Here is a 22,146-nt window from a genome sequence, read left to right on the forward strand (position 1 = left end):
AATGAGTTTGTGCTCATATGTTTAGTTGAGTTATCTTCCTTTCTCTAAATATGAAGCTTATCATTAAAAAAAATCTAAATGGTTGATGATGCCATGATCTATATCTTTCAATTGTTGTATGATTACTTGTATGATATGTTTAGAAGTATTTGATTGATTGCTCATGTTTTTCAAAACTATTATATTATATAAAATTATTTTTTAATATATTAAAACTTTCTATGTTCATCTTGGTAAGTGTTAATTTTTTTTTATTATTGTTGTTTTAGAATAAGTGTCTGGTAATCGATTAGAGGCAGTTAGACTAAGTGTAATCGATTACAACATTCATGTACTCGATTACAGAGCGTATGTGATGTGTCATCATTTTCTCATATTTCTTAACCATTTTTGTCACCATTTTAATTACTGATTAGCCTTAATTGTCAAATTAATTATGCAGTTTTATCATTTGGGCCTACTGGATTAATTTTGTTTTTAATTTAATTTCAGGAGAATTATAAGCAATTGGGCTTGAACTTGAAGAGAGCAGACTATTTTATTCTACCAAATTTTATCTTATCTAGATATTATTTAGATTTGATCTCATCTAGATATTATTTCATCTAGATCTCATCTTATCTAGATTTTATTTTATTTATGGGCTTGGATTTAAAACAAATTTGTAAGCCTTGGCTGAAAACTATATAACAGCACCAAGGTTCTAGTTTAGGCTCTCTTCTCTTCTCTCTCTCCTCTCCTCTCTCTCTTTTTCGTTTTAGTTTTAGAGTGCTACTCTCAATTCGTTTTAGTTTCTTTTTCGCTTTGGAGAATAATTCTAGTTTTCTTCGTTTCTACTACAATTTCATTTTCTATTGATTAATGGAACGTTAAGTCTCCAGCGTTGTTTTCTCTTGAGGATCAAGCACAGCTCTCTTTGAGGTTCTATTATTACTATTAAATTCTGATCAGTTTTTCCTCTTCACCAATTACTCTGTATTTGTTGCTATTAATTCATGCATGCTTAGTGCTTGATTAATTGTCTCTACGCTTAATTTACGTTCATGCTTAATGATCGTTCATGATTAATTGGTGTATGTGTTGCTTAATCACATAATGAATGCCTTATGTTAAATTTCGCTTAGTAATTTAATTTAGGGTTGGATTAAGTGGTTGAACTGATAAAGGATAAACTCTCATAACCTAGGATAAGAGACTTTCTTGTGAATCAAGGGGAAGCAACGTGTTTTAATTCTGATATTTTCTAATTCACATTTATTCGCTGTTTAATTTACAAAAGCAAACAACCCCCTCCCCCAATTCGTTACTATTTTCCTACTATCTGTTATGAACGTTTGGTTGACCATTGCTCGTTGGGAGACGACCTAGGATCACTTCCTAGATACTGCATTTTTAATGTTTATTTGATTTGGGTACGGCCTCGATCAGTCTATGTCTATAAATTTGAAATTTCAAAAATTGCGAGAATGCGATTTCTGCAGCAACTCGAACCCAAAATCCCTAAATCTTCAAAACTTGATTTCTCCCTCAATTCTCAACCAAATCACGTCCCACAAAGCCCAAAATTCATCATTTTTAATTCTCTTTCATCTCCACTGATTAAAACTTCCAAAAACAACTCCAAATGACAGAACCATCGAAGAAGCGAAAGGGGGTTGCGACTTCATCCGCAGTCACTGGAACACAAAGCCACGGAACATCCAAGGTGCAGACATCTCAAATTCCTTCCTCCATATCATCTCCTACGTTGTTTTCCATAGAAGAACATCGTATCCGGTACAATTCTCTTTTCTCTTCTCATTCCATTATCGACCCTAAGTTCGTAGACTTAGCTTTCTTTGATGATGAAGTGTCTGATTGCTTTCAAGCATTTCAAAATTCTAGTTTAATTCAGTTTATCTCCATGAAACTTCCTTTTTACCCTGAATTGGTTAAAGACTTTTATTCTAACTTGGAGATTCAAGAAGATTCCTTGATTTCCGAAGTTTATGGGATTAAGATGATCATAGACCAGTCCCTTTTCTTTGATCTCACTCAATTATCAAGTGATGGTGTATCATTTGAGGGTTCATTTGATGATGAGTGGAAGTTTGATTTTTCTATGTCTGATTCCCTCCAAATGGTTTGCACCAACCAAGCGGATATGACCGGAAGGCTTCTTGCCGGTTCATTGGCATTTGAATGTCGCATCATGCACTACTTGATTATGCGCATCCTACTCCCTAGATCTTCCAACTTTCACAGGTTTCTGAGGAAGATTTGATAATCATGTGGGTTTTCTTAACCGGTCGTCAAATCGACTGGGCCCATCTTGTGAGATATCGCATGCATAAGGCATTGCGATCAAATGCTCCACTCCCATATCCTCATCTGATTACTTTGTTTCTACAATAGTTTAATGTCCCTCTTGACTCTGAGCCCTTTGTCAAAGTCAAGAGATCTTTCTCTATAGGTGCAAATGTAGTCTCTTCCTTTGGATACCGCAAAGAGAGGGATGGCTCTTGGGTAAAGAAGGATGCTCCAGTACAGGCCGCTAAAGACCACTCTCCATCACCATATTCTCAAAGAGATGACTCTTCATCTCTTATGAACAACATTCTTGAAAGGTTTAATGGACTTCAAACCTATGTTGGTGAGAGGTTTGACTCCTTGGAATGTCAAGTGGACACACGATTCGAGGAGATGAACTCAAGGATTGCAAAGGTTGAAGAAGATGTAACCATCATTCGCGACTGCCTTGATTTACCTCCACCACCATCAGTTTAGACATTATTATTATTAGTGTTTTGATTTCTAGCCGTGTATTTGGCTATATTTTTATGCATTTGAACACTTAGTATTTACTTTAATATTTGCTTAGTATGACTGAATATTTATGGGTTGTGATATATGACTAAGTGGTTTGCATTTCAATTTGGTTTTATTCATGTTTTGCTTTATGTATGGTTTAGAATCTTTTATGTTTGTTTTACAAATTATGCTTTGTGAATGATTAAATTATTCATGTTTTACGCACTTTGGCCTTTTTGATGTTGCCAAAGGGGGAGAGAAAATGGGTATTTTAGAAATCAAGATATTATATTTACTAAGTCTTAAATTAAGCATAAATTCAAAAGGAAAGGGGGAGAAAGAGATGAGGGAACGATAGAACAAAACTTGTATGTATTCTCTTGATTTCAGGATTGTCATCATAAAAAAGAGGGAGATTGTGGAAGCAATAACTTCCAAGATTATTTTGATGATGCCAAAGAATCAAGAGTTAAGCAAGTTCCAAAGAATCAGGAGTCAAAAAGCTTCAAGAATCAAGTTTCAAAGAATCAAGATTCAAGAATAATCAAGTTTCAAGATTCAATCAAGTTTCAAGAATCAAGATTCAAGAATAATCAAGATCAAGATTCAAGACTCAAGATTCAAGAATCAAGAGAAGACTCTATCAAGATAAGTACTAAAAAAGCTTTTCAAAACATTGAGTAGCACAAGAATTTTTGAAAAAAATCTTTTACCAAAGAGTTTTACTCTCTGGTAATCGATTATCAGAAGGTAGTAATCGATTACCAGTAGCCAGCATTGTTTTAAAACTGATTTACAAAGCTATAATCAATTACCATAATCATGTAATCGATTACCAATGTTTTAAAACATTAGATTTCAAATTTCAAGAGTCACAACTAGTGATAAAACATTTTCAAATCATTTTTAACTTGTGTAATCGATTACACAATACCTGTAATCGATTACCAGAGTTTCTAAACGTTTTGATTTTCAAAATTTAAACATGAAGAATCACATCTGTTGATGTGTAATCGATTACACCTTGATGGTAATCGATTACCAGTGACTGATTTCGGAAAATAAATTTCCGAAAGTCACAATTCTTAAAGTGACTTATTTCTGAAGATTTTTTCAAAAGTCACAACTTTTTAAGTGACAAGTTTTCAAAAGAGTCACAATTTTTAAAAGGTGACTAGTTTTAAAGAAATTGCCAAGAGTCACAAACTTTAACTTGAGTCATCAAATGATTATAAATATCTGACCATGGCATGAATTTTATAACAAGTTTTTTTACAAAAATTTCTGATTCATTTCTCAACTTCTTTCTAAGAGTTTTTGTTCAATACTTTCTCTTCCACGAAAAGTTCATTGTTCAAAAACTTGTGTTATTCTTCTTCTTCATTCACTTCTCCCTTTGCCAAAAGAATAGAAGGACTAACCGCCTGAATTCTTTTGTGTTTCCCTTCTCTCTTTCCAAGAGAATTCAAAGGACTAATCGTCTGCAAATTCTTTTGATTCTTCCCTTCCCCTTAAACAAAATATTTCAAAGGACTAACCGCCTGAGATATCTTTTGTTTCCCCTTACAAAGATTCAAAGGACTAATCGCCTGAGAATTCTTTGTCTTAACACATTGGAGGGTACATCCTTTGTGGCACAAGTAGAGGGTACATCTACTTGGGTTGTTGTACTGAGAACAAGAGAGGGTACCTCTCTTGTGGATCAGTTCAAGTGGAGGATACATCTACTTGGTTGTTCAAAGAGAACAAGGGAGGGTACATCCCTTGTGGATCTTTGGCTTGTAAAGGATTTTACAAGGTTGAAAGAAATCTCAAGAACCGTTGGTTGCTTGGGGACTGGATGTAGGCACGGGTTGTTGCCGAACCGGTATAAATCTTGTGTTTGTCTTCTTCTTCCCTACACTCTTTAATTTCCGTTGTTTACTTTTAATTGCCACTTTACTTTTGGTTAAGTTATTGTTCTTTACTTTCTTAACTTAGTAGTAAAAGCCTAATTGAATCCAGTAACATTAAGAAGGATAAATTTTAATTAGTCAAGGCACATTAATAATTAATTCAACCCCCCTTCTTAATTATTCTGAGGCCACTTGATCCAACTCTTTTAATTTGGTATATAGAACCTTGCGTTTGGACTAACGAGTGTGAACGAGAGAGACCTCTGAGCGACGCAAAAAGGAGCTGACGGAGAGCTCACGATAGGTGAGAGGAGTTTATTATCATTTATAGTTTTTAATACCATAGGTGGGGTCAGGGAACCTAGCTTTGGGGACGTATGCTTGTCCCTGTTGCATGTTGGTTTTCAAGAAAAACAATGTTTTTGACTAATGGGATGCGATACGTCTATTATTGATAAATGACATTATTGTTTTTTATTAAACTTGTGTTGTCTGAAGACCTAGGGAGTGTGAATCTCAGGCATGAACTATATATGTATATATATGCGAAATGTATCTTACTGATGATATTGCTATTGATGACATTAATTGATACGAGGTGACGTTGATGTTTATGATAATATTGATATGAGATGATGTTGTTATTGATGATTATGTTAATGTGAAATGATGTTATTGTTGTTGATAATGTCATTGAGATAAGACAATGCTGATGTTGATAATGACATTGAGATTAAATGTTGATGATGTTGAACATGCACTATGATGATGTATGTTGTGTATGTACATGGGGGGTGCAGTGACCTTGTTGGATATCCCTAGAGGGGGAAATAGAGAGGTTAAAGAGTTTTAAGCATCTTTGGAGGGGGATGGCTTAGAATCTTTAATTATCCATGGCCAATGCATTGATGGTGCCCATGTTTTATACGTTGTATGTTGTGTATGTACATGAGGGTGCAGTGACCTTATTAGATATCCCTGGTACGGGAAAAAGAGTGGTCAAAGAGTTTTAAGCATCTCCGGAGGGGGATGCCTTATAATCCATAATTATCCATAGTCAATGCATTGATGGTGCCCATGTTTCATACGTTGTATGTTGTGTATGTACATCGGGGGTGCCCTGACCTTGTTGGATATCCCTGGTGGGGGAAATAGAGTGGTTAAACAGTTTTAAGCATCTCTGGAGGGAGATGGCTTAGAATCTTTAATTATCCATGACTAGTGCATTGATGGTGCCCATGTTTCATACTTCATATGACATGGAAATAGTATAAACTTTGTCAGTAAGTACTTGTAGTTTCTCATGAGAAGGAATACTTGTACTTGGGGGCATGTCACTCAGTTTGGAACTCCCTTGAGACTTAGGCTGATCACCATGGGGGGAGTTGCTTGTGCACGACAGGGTAACCTCAACACTTACTATCTAGTTTTCCTAAGTGAGAGTGTCGTGTGGACATGCTTAGGATATTTCCTTGAGGATGGTGTCACATTGCATTTGAGAGTTGAGGTCAAGAGCATGCATCATACTAAGCATGATTGATTGGAACTATGGATGGATGATGACTACTTGTTGAGTGTATGTTGGACTAATGGATGTTTATGTATGTTTATGGTATTTGATAATGTTTTCTTACTAATTATGATTATTTGATTTTTGTATTAACTTCTTTTATAATAAACTCACCCCTCGCAATTTTTGTACCATGTGGTTTGTACCTGTGATGATCGTGAACCTTTGTCTGTGGGAGCAGAATGACAACAATAGAGTACGAGAAGTGAGATTCTTTTGTGGAGTCACCGAGCCGACGTGATGACGTTGGGATTATTTTAGGAGAGAGTTGTGTTTTGTTAATCAACTCCTCTGTAGCTGGTTACATAATTCTTTTTTTGAATTGAGGATGTAAATCACATATTTAGGTATATATATATATATATATATATATATATATATATATATATATATATATATATATATGTATGTATGTATGTATTCATTAAAGTAATGGTGTGTTGTTTGGGAATGTATATCGTGAAAAAATTTACTTTAACTTTTTATAAGCAAATTAACGGAGTTTTTATTTAAAAATTGAAATTCTCACGGTTTAAAGTGGTGATATCGTAGCGACGAGGCAGGTCGTTACATAAACCCTTAACCCTAACCTCGGACCCTACACTTAAGAGGAGACAAAACCACTTTTTTATGATATTACTTGTTATCTTCTTTTTCTCTCACTCATAGGTCCAATTTATTTCAAACCCTCATTTATTCACTTCAAGGAATCCAATTTATTTCAGACCCTTATCTATTCACGTCAGGGAATCCAATTCTTCAAATCCTCATTTATTCACTTCAGTGAATCCAATGCTCCAAACCCTAAACCTGACCCCTATATATAGACTCATATGCACCTTCTTTTAACACATCCTCACAACACTTCCTTGCTCTATTACTTTCTTCCAAGTTTGCAATCACACCATTTGTCACATTTGTTTCTCTGTTCTTTGTCTATTACACAATATGTCTTCCTCATCTATCAAATGGTTACTACACTACGATGGTCAAATAATCAAAACACATGAAAGGGATACATTTCAAAGTCCCCACCCATTGTTCTTTAAAACAAAGGGAGGCCTCACACTTGAGGCCTTGAAAAGAAAAATCCATGATAGGCTCCATCTTCAACCATTGGACCAAGTATGGAATATTTCATTCTGACACCCACAAGTAGTAAGACGTGGAATGCTGAAATTTACAGTAGTTCCAACTTGTTGAAACGAAGACGTGAAAGGTATGATTTCAGTTATTTGCCAAATTGAGATTCTTCAATGTTGTGAATTATATGCAAACATCTAGTGCAATACAGTTTCCACCCCAAACCCTAAACCAGTACCTCATCAACCACAATATTAACCGCAACCACATTATTCACACACATCCGATGCAATCCAAGATACTTTTGCTTTAACCCAATGAGAACAAAATATATTTGAATGAAACACATCTTTGTTTACCCTTGTTAACAGATTGGCAAGTGTACCAATTTTATCAAGTAGTAAAGATTAAACGAAAGTCCGAGTGTCAAGTCCACAGGGACTTTGTTTGTACTTGCGTTGGTAAATACCCAATTTGTAAGCAATAGAAGAAAGAGAAGAAAATAGAGACAATGAATTGGGAATGTGAAATTTGGAATAAGGAAAAACATAAATAATCAGGAAAATAAATAACAATTTAAGTGTGAAAAGGTAGAATCAGAATGCAATGATGTTGGGGCCTAGTATGTCAAAACTACTTATGATGTAATGTAAAAGATTTTCTCTATTTTATGAAATCCTTGTTTCCACTCGCATTAACTGGATTACCCTATTTTTGGTTTCCTGCATGAAGAGCCTAGTTTATGTATCCTTTTCCCCTAATTTTCTTTGCAGAGATAAAATAATAAACCATATTAAAATAAGAGATGGAAAAATTTGTGGGCAAAATAAATGCCAATCTATTCCTAGCAATGAATTTATTAAGATATTCTTCCCTAGTTCTTTAGAAAAATTTTCAATGCATTACCCTCTAAACATTATACGGGCGATCAGACCATAATAGCATAAAATCACAAAGAAGAATAATATAACCATAATTTCATTAAATAGATAATAAGAAAGAATTACATTACAAGAGTTTGGCCTCTAGGCTCCCAATAAAATGGGTTTAGTCTCTCATAGCCATGAGAGGCTTTACACTTCAAGGGTTAATGGAAGAAGGTGATACATGACTAATAACAACAAAAAGGGGGAATGGCTAAGGAAAGAGGGTTTCCCCTAAGGGATAGATTCAGGCTTTGGATTTCTACACTGGAGAGCTCTGAGACTCGGTGTGTCTTTTCCTTCAGATTCCTACTCCTTTTATAGGCCCAATGTAGCTTACTTTTCACGTTGACTTCGCACTGAGCGTGCTTTTGTGCGCTAAGCACGCACTGGGCTTTCTCTTCGTGGACCTTCTTGCGCTGAGCCGAACCTACGCGCTGAGCGAGACCTGCGCTAAGCCTGGAACTGTCCGCTAATCGTGTGTTGTGCACTAGGCCTGCAGTGCACGCTGAGCGTGCCATCTTCTTATGTTTCTTTTTCTTCCCAATTTTTTTTTCAAATTCCCTCTAAAACATTTCACTCTCCTTCTTTTGACTTCTGCTAATTAAAAATGGAAAAGATGTTAATTTCTTCATTATTTCATTAAAAATAATAATAAAGTAAAGAAATTACACCTACGTATCAATTCAAATCGACTATCAAATTAGCTTATATTTCGCAGTTATCAGCCCAACTTTTTTCTACGCCATTTTCCACCAATTTTTTTTACTCACAAGCATTTGATGCTACTAAGGATTGACCTCACCTATACTTCAATACCCCTATAGTAAAGCCTTCCTTATTAACCCGATCAAACGAGCCCGAGTTTACAGCAGATCCAGGCTTACCTAACAAAGACTTGGTCCCTTTAGTGAGAACAAAGATGAAGTTCTACACAATAAACCCTAGGAGGAAGATGATGAGGAAGAAGCCGAGCCTGGTTCACCAATCACATTCATACCATCATAGCCTGGTTCACCAATCACATTCGTACCACCATGCTACATACCACCACATATGCAAAATTTTGAAGAATCCAATTTTCAAGATTTTGAATACGGTCATAGCTTGCATCGTGAAGAAGTCCAACATCCAATGGGGACTCTTTGTGAAGGGGTGTGTTTTCTGACAAAATAAGAACTATTAACTATAAGACACAACTATCGAACCCAACAAAGCTAATTGTCCATTGTGATGGTGATAGTTGTGCTTGTAGGTGCAGGGCATCATACATCCATGCAAGTAATCGGTGGGAAATTAGAAATTTTTGTGAACCCCATACATGTTCAAATCCTTCAATCTCACAAGATCATGGAAAACTATTGTATTTTCTCATTGGTAAAAGCATCCATAACTTGATTGAAAATGATTCATCAACTTCAGTGCTAGCCTTGATAGCATACATCAAAAGCACTAAAGGATACACTACCACGTACCGCGAAGCATGGTTGGAAAAGCAAAAGGTTATTGGAAACATCTACGGAAATTGGGAAAGATTGTACCACGATCTACTGAGATTGTTGCAAGCTATGCAGAAATTTCTTCCTCTTATAGTGGTGGAGAAGGAAACACTGCCAATGCCACCACAAAAAGGTCAAGCAGTAGAGGGTTTCATCATGTTCCATCGTCATTTTTGGAGTTTTAGACCGTATATCGATGAGTTTCAATATTGCAAGCTCATAGTTCAGGTCGATGAAACATGGTTGTACGGTAAGTACAAGGGGATCCTCCTTGTGGAAGTTGCACAAGATGGAAACAATAAAATCCTTCCAATAGCCTTTGCTGTTTTCAAGAGTGAATCAACAGGAGCATGGTTGTTCTTCCTCCAAAATCTAAAAGGCATGTTATCCCACAACATGGTATGTGTTTGATTTTAGACAAGCATGAGTCAATCAAAAGTGCATATTCAAGATGTGATAGTGGGTGGATGACACAAAATTCTATGCATGTGTTCTATATTCGACACATTGCATAGAATTAGGTGAGGAGGTACAAGAACAACCCCATCAAAAAATTAATCATCAATATGGGTGAGTGGCAAACTTCTTTCTCTTCATATTAAATATCACGTCATTTTGTATTATTCACAATATTGAAATTGTATGTTTATAACTACTCAACATATGCAAGGACGAAGCTTGCATTCAATCACTACTACAACATTCTAAGGGAGGAAGCAGATGTTGACCGAGCAATTAATTGGCTCAGGAAGATTCCACGAGAAAAATGAACTCTTGCATTGGATGATGGCTGACGATGGGGGCTCATGACCACCAATCTTGCTGAGTCGATTAATTCGGTACTCAAGAAATCTACAAATAGGTGTGCTAGTAAAATCAACATATGTTAGGTGTAACACATTGTTCAACAAAAGAGGGAGAGAAGCTGTAGCAATGCTTGCATCTGGCCAAGTTTGTACAAAAGTACTAAACAAGGTCATCGAAGATGCACGGAGAAAGAAAAACGCTCACAATATTCTTGAGTTTGATCGACGTGACTCACAATTCTTGGTCCAAGAGACAATAAATCCGAGAAAGGTTCAGCCTGTTGTAGATTTCACAGTCAAGCTAGATGAAAGGTGGCGTGACTGTGGCAAATTCCAGAAATTACACAAGCCTTGTTCTCATGTTGTTACTTCTTGTAAGCATGCTCATCGTGAGTACAGAAACTACATATATCTCATGTACATGTTGGAAAGTGTCTCCAACATATACAAAGGATTTTTTGGAGAACTGCACAATGAAACCTATTGGTCACCGTGTCATGAGTCAATGATCTGCCCTGACCCAAAAAAGAAAAGAAGTACTAAGGGTCATCCTATCTTTTCTCGTATTCACACCAAAATGGATATCCAAGAACCGAGTCAACCAAAGCGATATTTTGTGTGTTGCATCCCAGGTTATTCAAAGAAAAATTGCCCTCACTGTGTAGACTTAAGCCAACAACGATGAATGTATGTCATATTCTTTGTATTTTTAAAATTGTGTTGTATTTATTCAAATTTAAATATTTTAGTTCAATTCAACTCGTTGCTATATTTTTAATCTTCTTTTGCTCGTTTGCTACATTCTCTTTTTCTTTTTATTATCATTTATATTTTTTCCACTTATTTTTAATAAGCTAAATTTTTTTATTAAATTAAAATTTGAAAACAAAATAAAATTTATTTTATCATTAACTTAAATATTTTTCTAATTTAAAAAGTGACTTTTAAAATTTTATTCAATGTTAGTCTCTTCTCAGTAATTCAAAACATTTGATATGAATAAATATTATATGTGATATCATTTGATAAAAAAAAATATTTAATGAACATTCACAATGTTATTATTAGACATCTAGGGAGAGAGAGAAAAATAATTATAGAAAATATAAGCTTTATAGTTTTTATGATATGATAAGAAAAGAAACATGTAAAAAATAAAATATGTTAATAATTAGCTAAAAAATATAAGGATTGAGTTTGATTTATTATCGGTTATAGATTTTATTTTTACCTTTGATTTAATCTATTTAAAAGTTTAACTTGGTCTATTAATCAATTTTTAAAGATGTATTTTATATTCAAGTTTTTACATAAGTCTAGGTAAATTATATTTCTTACAAATTAATATATATAAATTAGTAAACTAAAAAATTAAAACAAAAAAACACTAATTGTAAGAAAAAAAAATAGAAAACAATTTAAAAAAAACAAAACTCAAATAAGTAACAAAAAAAAATTAAAAAACAAAACACATTATGAACTATGTTTTAAAAAAATGCCTTACTACAGCGGTTTCCCAAGAACCAATACCATAAGGTTGATTTCAAACAAAAAATAAAATAAAATAAAGGTGAGAAATCTGTTTAGGAGAATGGATTTCTCATCTTAAACAGTAATTTGTATCATTTATGTAAATAAGTTTTAGGTTGCATTATTTAGATAATTTTTTAATTTTTATATTATTGGGATGAAAAATTCAGCTTCATTTTTTTATTGCTCCTTAGGCTAGTTAAGCTACGTATAGGTACTTTTTGATGGAAGGAGAAACTGTACACCTAGTATAAATACTCTTTACTTACCCATATATATATATATATATATATATTCTCCTTCCAAAAAAACATATTATCACCGATTAAGAAATACTCTTTGCTTTTAAATATAAGAAGAAGAAAAAACTTTTTTCTTAGCCTCAAATATATAAAAAAATCTAATTAATTTTATTTTATTTAATGTTATTATCTCTAAATTATCCTTTATTTAATTGAAGTACTAATTTTAATGAGTCTTTCTTATCCTTGATATGAAGTTCTAAAGAAGGGCAAATTAAAAAAAAAATTAATTAAAATTTATACAATTAAATGTGATTAACTAATTTTTTTAATTAGTATTTCATGTTTTTTATATATATTTGAGACCAAAGAAATAAATAACAATTTCCATCAATTTTTTTTTTTGAAATTACATAAGGATTCATGACCGTTCACCAATTGCTAGAGTCTACGCAAATTTTTTGTTGTTTGTGCCATACCTTCAATAGCCGTGGACCCTTACCCGTTTTCCATAATAATACATGCATTGAACTATTTTAAGAATGTTTTTTATTTGCTAAAAATTATGATATTGGATCCTAATATTTTATCACCGTTAATTATTTTTCATTCATCAACAATTGATATTTATTAGAAAGGAGTGATATTTGTTCTTCAGATTGATGTCTCAGATAATTATTATTAATGAATCTAATTTAATTAGTTAAACATAATATTAATAAGTGGAATTATTATAAAATATCCTTTATTTAATTGAAGTATTAGTTTTAATGACTCTTTTTTATTCTTGATATGAAGTTTTAAAGAAGAATAAATTAGAAAAAAATATTTTTAATTAAATTTATATAATTAAATGTGATTAACAAATTTTTTTAATTAGTGTATCATGTTTTTTATATATATTTGAGACGAAAGGAAATAAATAACAATTTCCATCAATTTTTGTTGAAATTACATAAGGATTCATGACCCGTTCACCAATTGCTAGAGTCTACCCAAATTTTTTGTTGTTTGTGCCATACCTTCAATAACCGTGGACCCTTACCCGTCTTCCATAATAATACATGCATTGAATAGTTTTAAGAATGTTTTTTATTTGCTAAAAATTATGATATTGGATCCTAATATTTTATCACCGTGAATTATTTTTCATTCATCAACAGTTGATATTTATTAGAAAGGAGTGGTATTTGTTCTTCACATTCATGTCTCAGATAATTATTATCAATGGATCTAGTTTAATTAGTTGAACATAATATTAATAAGTGGGTTATTATAAATTTTGAGTACATGTCGTTAATTATTATAATTTTTTAAAAACAATTATTTCAGTTTAATTTTTTTATTAAAAAAATCCAAAATGACATGAGACGGCAAGATTTTTGTCGAGTAGGTCCAAACTATCTTGGATATTTTAAGGGGAAAAGGGGAAGAAAACAAAGAAAACATGCCAAGCACGACCATCTACAACGGTTCTTGATTTTATTCTTTTTTCATTTTTTCCATTTATTCATTAGTGACGAGGAAACTGGTGGGGGATAGGATAAGGTTGTGTCGAGGGAGAGAAAAATCATATAGGTAGTTGCAGTTGGTCATAATTCATAAATGAAGGCGTTCGTCAACCTTTTCCTCTCGGACAAGTCTCTGGGTCTACATCAAATCATCACTGACACTTTACAGGTCGCAGTATGCAACTGTTCTATTAAGGGCAAAAACAACAATTGAAATGTCACAATCTTCATTTTTTTTTTCATTTTAGGTTAGAGATTATGAATATTTTTATCTTATTATATTAAAGATTAATCTCATTTATAATATATAATTACTATTAATTCAAAAAAGATTTACATATAATAAAAATCAAATACAATTTTTTTTATTAAATAAATTATTTTGACTTGTGTATAACTTACCTTAGTGAGTCACTCATTTAGGTTGTGTACAAACAATATTTTTACATATTATTATTATATTAATTAATTTTTATATGATCCAAAAATTCAATCATGAGAAGCGACAAATAGGCCTCATCTATATCCTGACTATAGATTTAACACTTTCACATTTCTAGAAACATTAGAAAATGAAGTACATTTACTTTAAAAGGAAAAGATTTATTCGAACTCTAGTATATAAAGTTACAAATATGCTACTTGGTTCATTGACTCCGAAATTGAAGCACCCTTAGTTTAAAGAACCTAGATTTTGTGGTGAAAAGCTAAAAACTCTAGGATTCAGTGTCACCTATTTTTACAGAGAGAGAAAAAAAAAACTGTGTATAAACAGTCTTACATTATAATTTGTGATTGACTAATAAGATTACTTTATATCATTGTAACATTAAACTCTATTTTATATTATGTGTATATTAGTAGGAGAGGATTGCACGGAGAAAACTAGAAAGGAGAAAATAAGTTTAAAAGGAAATATGAAGAAAGAAAAGAAAAGGACACAGTTGACATGAAATTTCTCAAAATTTAGAGATTTTTTTCATTTTATATAATATAAAAGTTATGAAACTAAAAAAACTTTTATCATGAAAAAATATTATAGTAAAAATTTTAAATTTTTATTATTGTTATAAATAGTTTCTTTGCACGATTGAATTATTTCTTTTAACTATCCTTAGCACTCATCCAAATATGTAAAGAGAACTTTCTCTACTTTCTCTCCTATTTCTATCAATCCAAAATCCAAATAACACATCTTCCTCACCTTATTTCTACTCTATTTCTCATCCTCCTATTTCTGGTAATAGCATCCTATATTAGCATCTTTCTTTCTACTTGTTCAGCATTAAAGTTAAAAGCACCCGATCCAAGCCATCTTTGCTATGTATCGCTCATAAAGAAAGGTGGTCAAGCAATTTGATTTGTATCTGCCTTTTGCATGCTTGTACACTCGCATTTTGCCCGTTTTTCACTTAGAGTCTGCATGTGAAATTGTGAATGAAAAATGAGTGCAAAAAATAAACGAGTCAACAATAGTAACATGATGTGATGCTTTTGAATTTGTAAGGCATTCTCTTCTTTTATGTTACCTTGAATTGTTTCTGAAGATCTTTAATGTATTCAACAGCCAAGTCCAACATGTCTGCTGTGTTGGTTTGCTGCAAAGAGCATCAAGAATGTTAAATTTCCAATACAACTACATCGCATGTGACATATAATTTACATATTCCACAATCAAACGTGCTTTTATGTGTCTTACCTTGTCCATGTTTGGGACAAGCTCTTGTAATTTTCTCATTCTTTCACTGATCCGAGTTCTTCTCACCTGAAAAATGACTTGCATCTCAGAATCAACTTTTACAAATTACTTCATGAATTCAACATAGTCTAGATAATATCTTCTTAATTTATTTATTGTTTTGGTATAGGAAGGGACTGATAATTACTACAATCCATTCATAAAAAACAATAAAACTACTTCCTCCCAATGAGTTTAATTTTGATACTGTTCGTATAAGATTTTTACATTGTAAATCAATTAGAAGTCACCTTCAATATGACTTTTAAAGTAACTATTACAAAACTCAATAATTTTATCATACATAAAAATTTATGATTAGATGACAGTATAAAAACTTTTAACATTTTCAGAACATTCTAAATCAATTAAATTCTAAAGACAAAATTCTACCCTCTCAGCAATGCTTCGAGGATGAGTAGCACAGCCTCGCTTTGCTCTGATTTTACAAGGAACAGAATCAGGGAACTGAAGCAACTTCTTCATAGTAATCATCTCTGCTGAAGTTTTTGGTAAACTCAAGTGGTGTGATAACATATTAACTTGGTTTCCTAGCTCTCCATTCTGTGTACAACATTTTATTTGTATTAAGAAAATGAAATGAAAGTGGAACAGAAAAATAAGAAAAGTGAGCACTTAATTAAGCATTGTATACATACCTGAATTTCATCAGAAAACATCTTTTCATTGCTACTTCTTCCTCTTTTCAAGCCACTGAGATTTTCTGAGAGTTGTGGAGTATCATTCCAAGAACCATAGGGGAATCCAGGGCCATATTGTTGAGTATCATTACCTTCATGCCTTGTATCATCATCAGGACTAGTTGCCTCAATGTCTTCATTCCCTATTTCGGAGATCTGCGACAACATTCCGAGCGAAGAAGCATTTCTTGGTGAGAAGCTAACCTGATTCTTCAATCCGTTAATGCATGGACTAAGTTCACCATTACTGCCATTCACCCCACCATAGTTTCCAACACCTTTCATGGTGGCAAACCCTGCCATTTACAAATTCATAACTTTCAGTAGCCATTTATAAGAATGGATAAATTCATCTTAACAACATTCTACCCCTCAAAAAGAACTTTGTCTTCACAAAATAAGATCCAGGGTAGGATATGTACCCTCAAATTGAAGTTACTAGAACCGTAAGTATAAAGCACAAGCTTAAATTTCCAATCTTGTGTCTCTAATTACATTAGTGACAAAAGTTAAAGCATAAGAGAGCTGAGATGAATACAGTAAATGTCAAGCATAGGTAAATTTCACTTTGGCGAGAGTTTGAATACAAGGAATATCATCTCTCTCTCAGGTATAGACTATTTGGAACATCAGATTCTAAATAAAACATAAATTGTTCAAAATGTCTACCCCAGAATCATTACTTTCTATTTTCATACACTAGAATATCTACCCTTCCAAGTTCTGACTGCAACTCAGCTCATCACAGCTAATAGCTAATAATCATTGCTTTATTCCTCTTAAAAATTGTATAGATTCAGATCATGATCTCTCTGCTGTATACACAATTAGAAACCAATTCATTTTCCAGAAAACACGAATATCAAAATTAAAATTTCCAAAAGAGTGGCAAACCAAAAAATCGAATCATACAAAATGTTCCTACAAAATCACTCTTCTTTCTAGGCTTCTTAAATTGTGATTGTCATTCATTTCAACATAGCTAGTAACTAATACGCATTAAAATCATATCATAAACTCTCTGCTCTAATCACAACTAGAAATTCTATTACAAACATTCAAATTTCAAAAGAGTGGCCAACAAAAATAAAGAAAACTTCAATTACTTAAATGCTTTTGCTATTGTTATCCCATCAGAAATGGAGTTTAACTTCAGTAGAGTAACAATGATTTACATTAAATATCAACATAAGTTGCCTAGGTGAAATTTTAATTTCGATTGAACAACAATAAAAACATGTAATCCACCACATCAGTGTTTTCCGAAAAATAAAAATAAATACTATTTTGAAAAGAAAAAAAATCATGTTATAAATTCTCTGCTCTATTCCCAACCAAGCTTTTGAATCGGTTCTGTCACGATTTTTGGTGTTGTAGAAAATTACAGAAAAATGCGGCTTTAATTGTGGTCGTGGAGACCACCAAAGCATTAACCGTTGTGGTTAAAATTCTCATCGCGGACTTTTATTAAAAACATATTTTCAAATAGAAATCCTATTACCAAGATTAAAATCTCAAAAAGAGTTACCAATATAACATTAACATTAATTCTGTAGGGGAAAAAAATACCATTTTGAAAGTTAATGTTATTGTTGGAGAAAAGGCCAGCAGGGGAAGTACTATGCCTGAGAAGACTTGACCCAAGCCCGTTTTGCGGCGTTTCATGATTCATTCCCATTGAACCCACCAATCCAAAAGACCCTTCCATAGCAGAACTCGAAGTAGCAGCAGAGGAAGAAGAACCACGATGCCTTGGATAGTGAGGTGGCAACCCCCCACCATACACTCCCTTATGCGAATTCATCGAACTCAAATCCTTAGAACAACCCTTGTTGTTGTTTCCTTGCAACTCTCTGAAGCTGCTAGAACCAAAGTCTTCACTCACAAAAGGAGTGAGATTTGAAAGAAGAGAACTTGGCGCAGAGCGAAAACGAAGCAACCCAGAAGAGGGTTGGTTCTGATGTTGTTGGTAACCCTGATGATGATGATGATGGATATGGGAATCCATTGTTGCACGATTATTATATGTATAATAATAAGATGTCACCGTAAAAAGATCAATAAATAAATAAAACAAGGTAGTAAAGTCACGATGGAATGAGAAGCTGGGGAATCATTGCTGAAAAGACTGGTCGCTTTTTATCCAAGGGGGAAAAAAATTCTTTGTTCTTTGATGTTTTTTTTTTTGTGTGTGTGTGTGTGTGTTTTGTTTTTCAGCTTAGGGACTAAGCTGGGGTAGGATAAGATCTTGTAGGAGAAGCAACTGAAGAACCGGGTTTGGTTTTGCACACAGTTCGAGGGGGAAAGAAGGAGCAGAGATGAGATCCAGTGAAAGGGACTTGGTAATAGATAGGGATAAATAAAAGAAGGGTGTGCTATGTGCAAGTGCAGGTTCTTTCGTATTTGCTTTTGAAAGCAGTGAAAGCTAGGAAGATCTGAATGAAGAGAGAGAGGAACTAAACTGAGGTTGGCAATATTTATCTTGAATGTGGTGCCACTAAGTTGGGCCAATGAGAAAGTACAGAAGGCCATCAATCAGTGTGTCCTGAAAGAGTGCTCTCTCTCTCGTTAGTAGAGTCTAAGCTTGGCTGGTTAAGACAGGAGTTATGTATAAAGATTAAGATTAATGGTATATTTTTGGTTAAAAAACAAAAGAAAAAAATGAATAATATTATACATTTCGTTCTTATATATAAGATTTAATTAATTATTTAAATCATAAAAATTAAAAAAAATGATTAATTTAATTAATAATAATAATAGTAAATTTATTTTAAATTTATGATTTGTTCAAAACTTTCCTGATCATTACTATTTCTCCGTTTCCTGGTCATTACTATTTCTCCGTTTCCTGATGATTTATTAATATTTTTTTATTACTGAGAAGTATTTTTAATTTAAAAATAATTAAATCAAGAAATATTATAGATTAAATCTTATATAAAGAAACAAAAATTATTTCAAATTTAAATCTTATAAATAAGAATAAAATAATAATAATTTATGTTGTGTTTAATTGAGAATTGAGTCAGAGAAATAGAGAAGAAATAGTGTAGATTACATCTTTCCTGTAGATTTCATATATCCTGTAATAATTTTAATTCAAAAATTTATTTTTCTATTTATCTCCTCCTTATTTTCATTATCGCGATCAAAGAGTGCATTACAAAAGGACGGTTATAAAGATACTCTTTTAATCCATTATTCTTAATGTGTTCTGTTTTCTAAGTTGAAATTGATTAGAAATTATACAAAATTTATCTAAAATTCTTTCTCTTGTTAGTTTCAAATTTATTGAAAAATAAAAATTATAAAATTACTAGAGATATTCTCAAATATAATATGAGATTAAAAAAATTATGATTTTCAGTATATTTCAACTAATGAAAGAAATTATATAAAAAGTGTGTTTGAAAATAAATTCCTAATATTACTTAAATATATATATAATACTTCTATATATTTTTTTGATAAATATATTATCTTATAAATATAATAGTTAAAATATTAAATTAATTGAAAATAATATTTCATAAATATAATAACTAATATTACATATATAAAAATATTTTTTTACATATTTATAGAAATGTTACGTTAATACTCGTAGTTATGTATATTTTTGTATTTTCTTAAAAATTTATTCACTTTAGAATACGTTTTATGAACAACAGGGATTAAAAAAACAGCTTTTGATATATAAATAAATTTTAAATAATTCTCAATAATTTATTTAGAATGATAATTAAAATATAAAATAAGAAATAAACTATTTTATATATGTATTGGTTTAAAATAGTTTTGAATTCCTATAAAATGAACAAAAAAAATTCTTTGATTTTCATGGCTTAAAAATGTTAGGAATAATTCAAAGTTTAAAATAGGTTGTAAACTGAAAGTTACTTAAAAAATTGGTTGAGTTTGTTTCTCATAACCATCAGTAGTTACTTTTCACTTGCTATATAAGCAAGGTCTTTTTCTGTAACACATAATAATCCTTTGATCAATATACAATTCTATTCATTTCCTTCAAATTGTGAGTAATTGTTAACATGGTATTCAGAGTTTATATGAACCTGACCTGTGAAGATTAGAGGGAAAAAAAACATAGCAAGTTTTTGTTGACACCAAAAATCAAGAGAAATCTTTCCTTCTTGAGATTCTTTCAGTGAGAACTGTGACCCGTGAGTGATTCTTCATTGTTTTTCACCATCATATCTGTGACTGTGGTGGCTGAGTGGAGTTCTTGGTGTTCAAGAACGTGTGTAGAGGAACCTCTGAGATAGCAGTAGTGTATAGGAAGGTGAAGAAGGATCAAGGTGCAACATGGTTGGCTCAAACAGTATCATTCAAGGGTCCTTACCTATTTTCGATGGAAAATTGTTTGATGATTGGAAAGTCAAGATGCTGGCAGTTTTTGGCTTCCAAGATGTATTTGAAGTGGTGACAATTGGGTTTGAAGATCCTGGAAAGAATGCCACTGAAGAACAAAAATTGGCCCTCAAACAGCAACAAAAACTTGATTGCAAAGCTCGATTTCTCATCTACCATTGTGTGAACTCAAAGATTTTCAACAAGATCTCGAAGGCCTCTACCTCTAAGGAAGCATGGGAGATTTTGATTAAAACGTATGGTGATGGAGAAAAGAACAAGAAAGTGAAACTACAAACTCTGAGAAGACAATATGAACTGTTTTGCATGGAAGAGAAAAAATCGATTGCAGATTACTTTGATAGGATTCAAGAACTGGTCAATGTCATGAAGTCATGTAAAGACAAGATCTCTGATGAACAAGTGGTAGACAAGATCTTGAGGACTTTGCCACCATGATTTGATCATGTGGTTGTTGCAATTGAAGAGTCAAGGAACTTAGACATCATGGAGATTGAAGAATTGCAGCACTCTATTGAGGCACATGAAATAAGGATCAATGAGAGAAGATCCAATCAAGAACAGGCACTTCAGGCACAATCCACTTACAAAGGAAAAGGCAAAGGACCATGGAAAGGAAATAAGTCATGCACCAATCAAAAACACCAGGATCAAGGATCTAATGCAAGTAGTGAATCCTCTAAAGGAAAGAAAAGTGATTAATCACAAAAGCAAAATGATAGCTCCAATGGAAGCAAGGAATGGAAGTTTGACAAGAGGAAACTGAGATGTCACAACTGTCAAAAGCTTGGTCATTATGCACGGGATTGCTGGCAAGGAGAGGGTGCTAAGAATAAGCCCAATAATCATGCAAACTTGGCGCAAGATAAAGGATCAGATTCTGAAGTTGTAATGCTCATGGCAACCACAAGTAATGAATCCTCCAATGACACTTCATGGTACTTGGATTATGGTTGTTCCACTCATATGACAGGGAGAAAGGAATGGTTCATCAGTTTGGATGACTCATCAAAGAGCAAAGTTCGTTTTGCAGATGATAGCAGCCTCACTGCAGAAGGCATTGGTAAAGTGGCTTTCAGAGACACAAATGGAAAAGGAACAGTCATTGAGGAGGTTCTATATGTGCCTGGCCTGAAGACAAACCTGTTGAGTCTTGGGCAACTACTGCAAAAGGGATTTGTCATCACAATGGAGGACAATTGCCTCAAGGTATTTGACAGAAATTAGAAACTTGTCATTCAAGCAAATTTGTCTCAGAACAGGATGTTTCGAATTGGGATGAACATTCTGAAGCACCAATGCTTTGCAACCTCAGAGAATAAAGAGGAATGGCTATGGCACCTTAGGTTTGGTCACCTCAACTTTAAGAACCTGCACCTACTTACAAGCCATAAGATGGTTGAAGGATTACCCTAGATTGTAGTCCCTAATGAGGTGTGCAAAGAGTGTATTGAATGCAAGCAGAC

General features: G+C 32.9%; 1 protein-coding gene across 1 annotated transcript; it reads right to left on the minus strand.

Annotated features, from left to right (window-relative positions):
- Window positions 1-14,930: 14,930 nt before the first annotated feature.
- On the minus strand, window positions 14,931-18,848 carry LOC100810203 (transcription factor bHLH130). Its single transcript, XM_003537143.5, has 6 exons — window positions 17,858-18,848; window positions 16,247-16,584; window positions 15,981-16,151; window positions 15,549-15,614; window positions 15,379-15,447; window positions 14,931-15,268 (listed from the first exon to the last, which is right to left on the minus strand). The coding sequence occupies exons 1-6, from the start codon at window positions 18,294-18,296 to the stop codon at window positions 15,197-15,199; spliced, it is 1,155 nt and encodes a 384-aa protein (XP_003537191.1). The 5' UTR covers window positions 18,297-18,848; the 3' UTR covers window positions 14,931-15,196.
- Window positions 18,849-22,146: the final 3,298 nt, after the last annotated feature.

This window comes from Glycine max, chromosome 10 (assembly GCF_000004515.6).
Source record: "Glycine max cultivar Williams 82 chromosome 10, Glycine_max_v4.0, whole genome shotgun sequence".
Taxonomy (NCBI): Eukaryota; Viridiplantae; Streptophyta; class Magnoliopsida; order Fabales; family Fabaceae; genus Glycine; species Glycine max.

Coding starts and splice junctions, on each gene's coding strand:
- LOC100810203 (XM_003537143.5), bottom strand. CDS start 18,296: ATGGATTCCCATATCCATCATCATCATCATCAGGGTTACCAACAACAT. Junction 15,615..15,980: donor CTCGAAGCATTGCTGAGAGG/GTAGAATTTTGT, acceptor GTCATTTTTCAG/GTGAGAAGAACTCGGATCAG. Junction 15,448..15,548: donor TTGTCCCAAACATGGACAAG/GTAAGACACATA, acceptor TGCTCTTTGCAG/CAAACCAACACAGCAGACAT.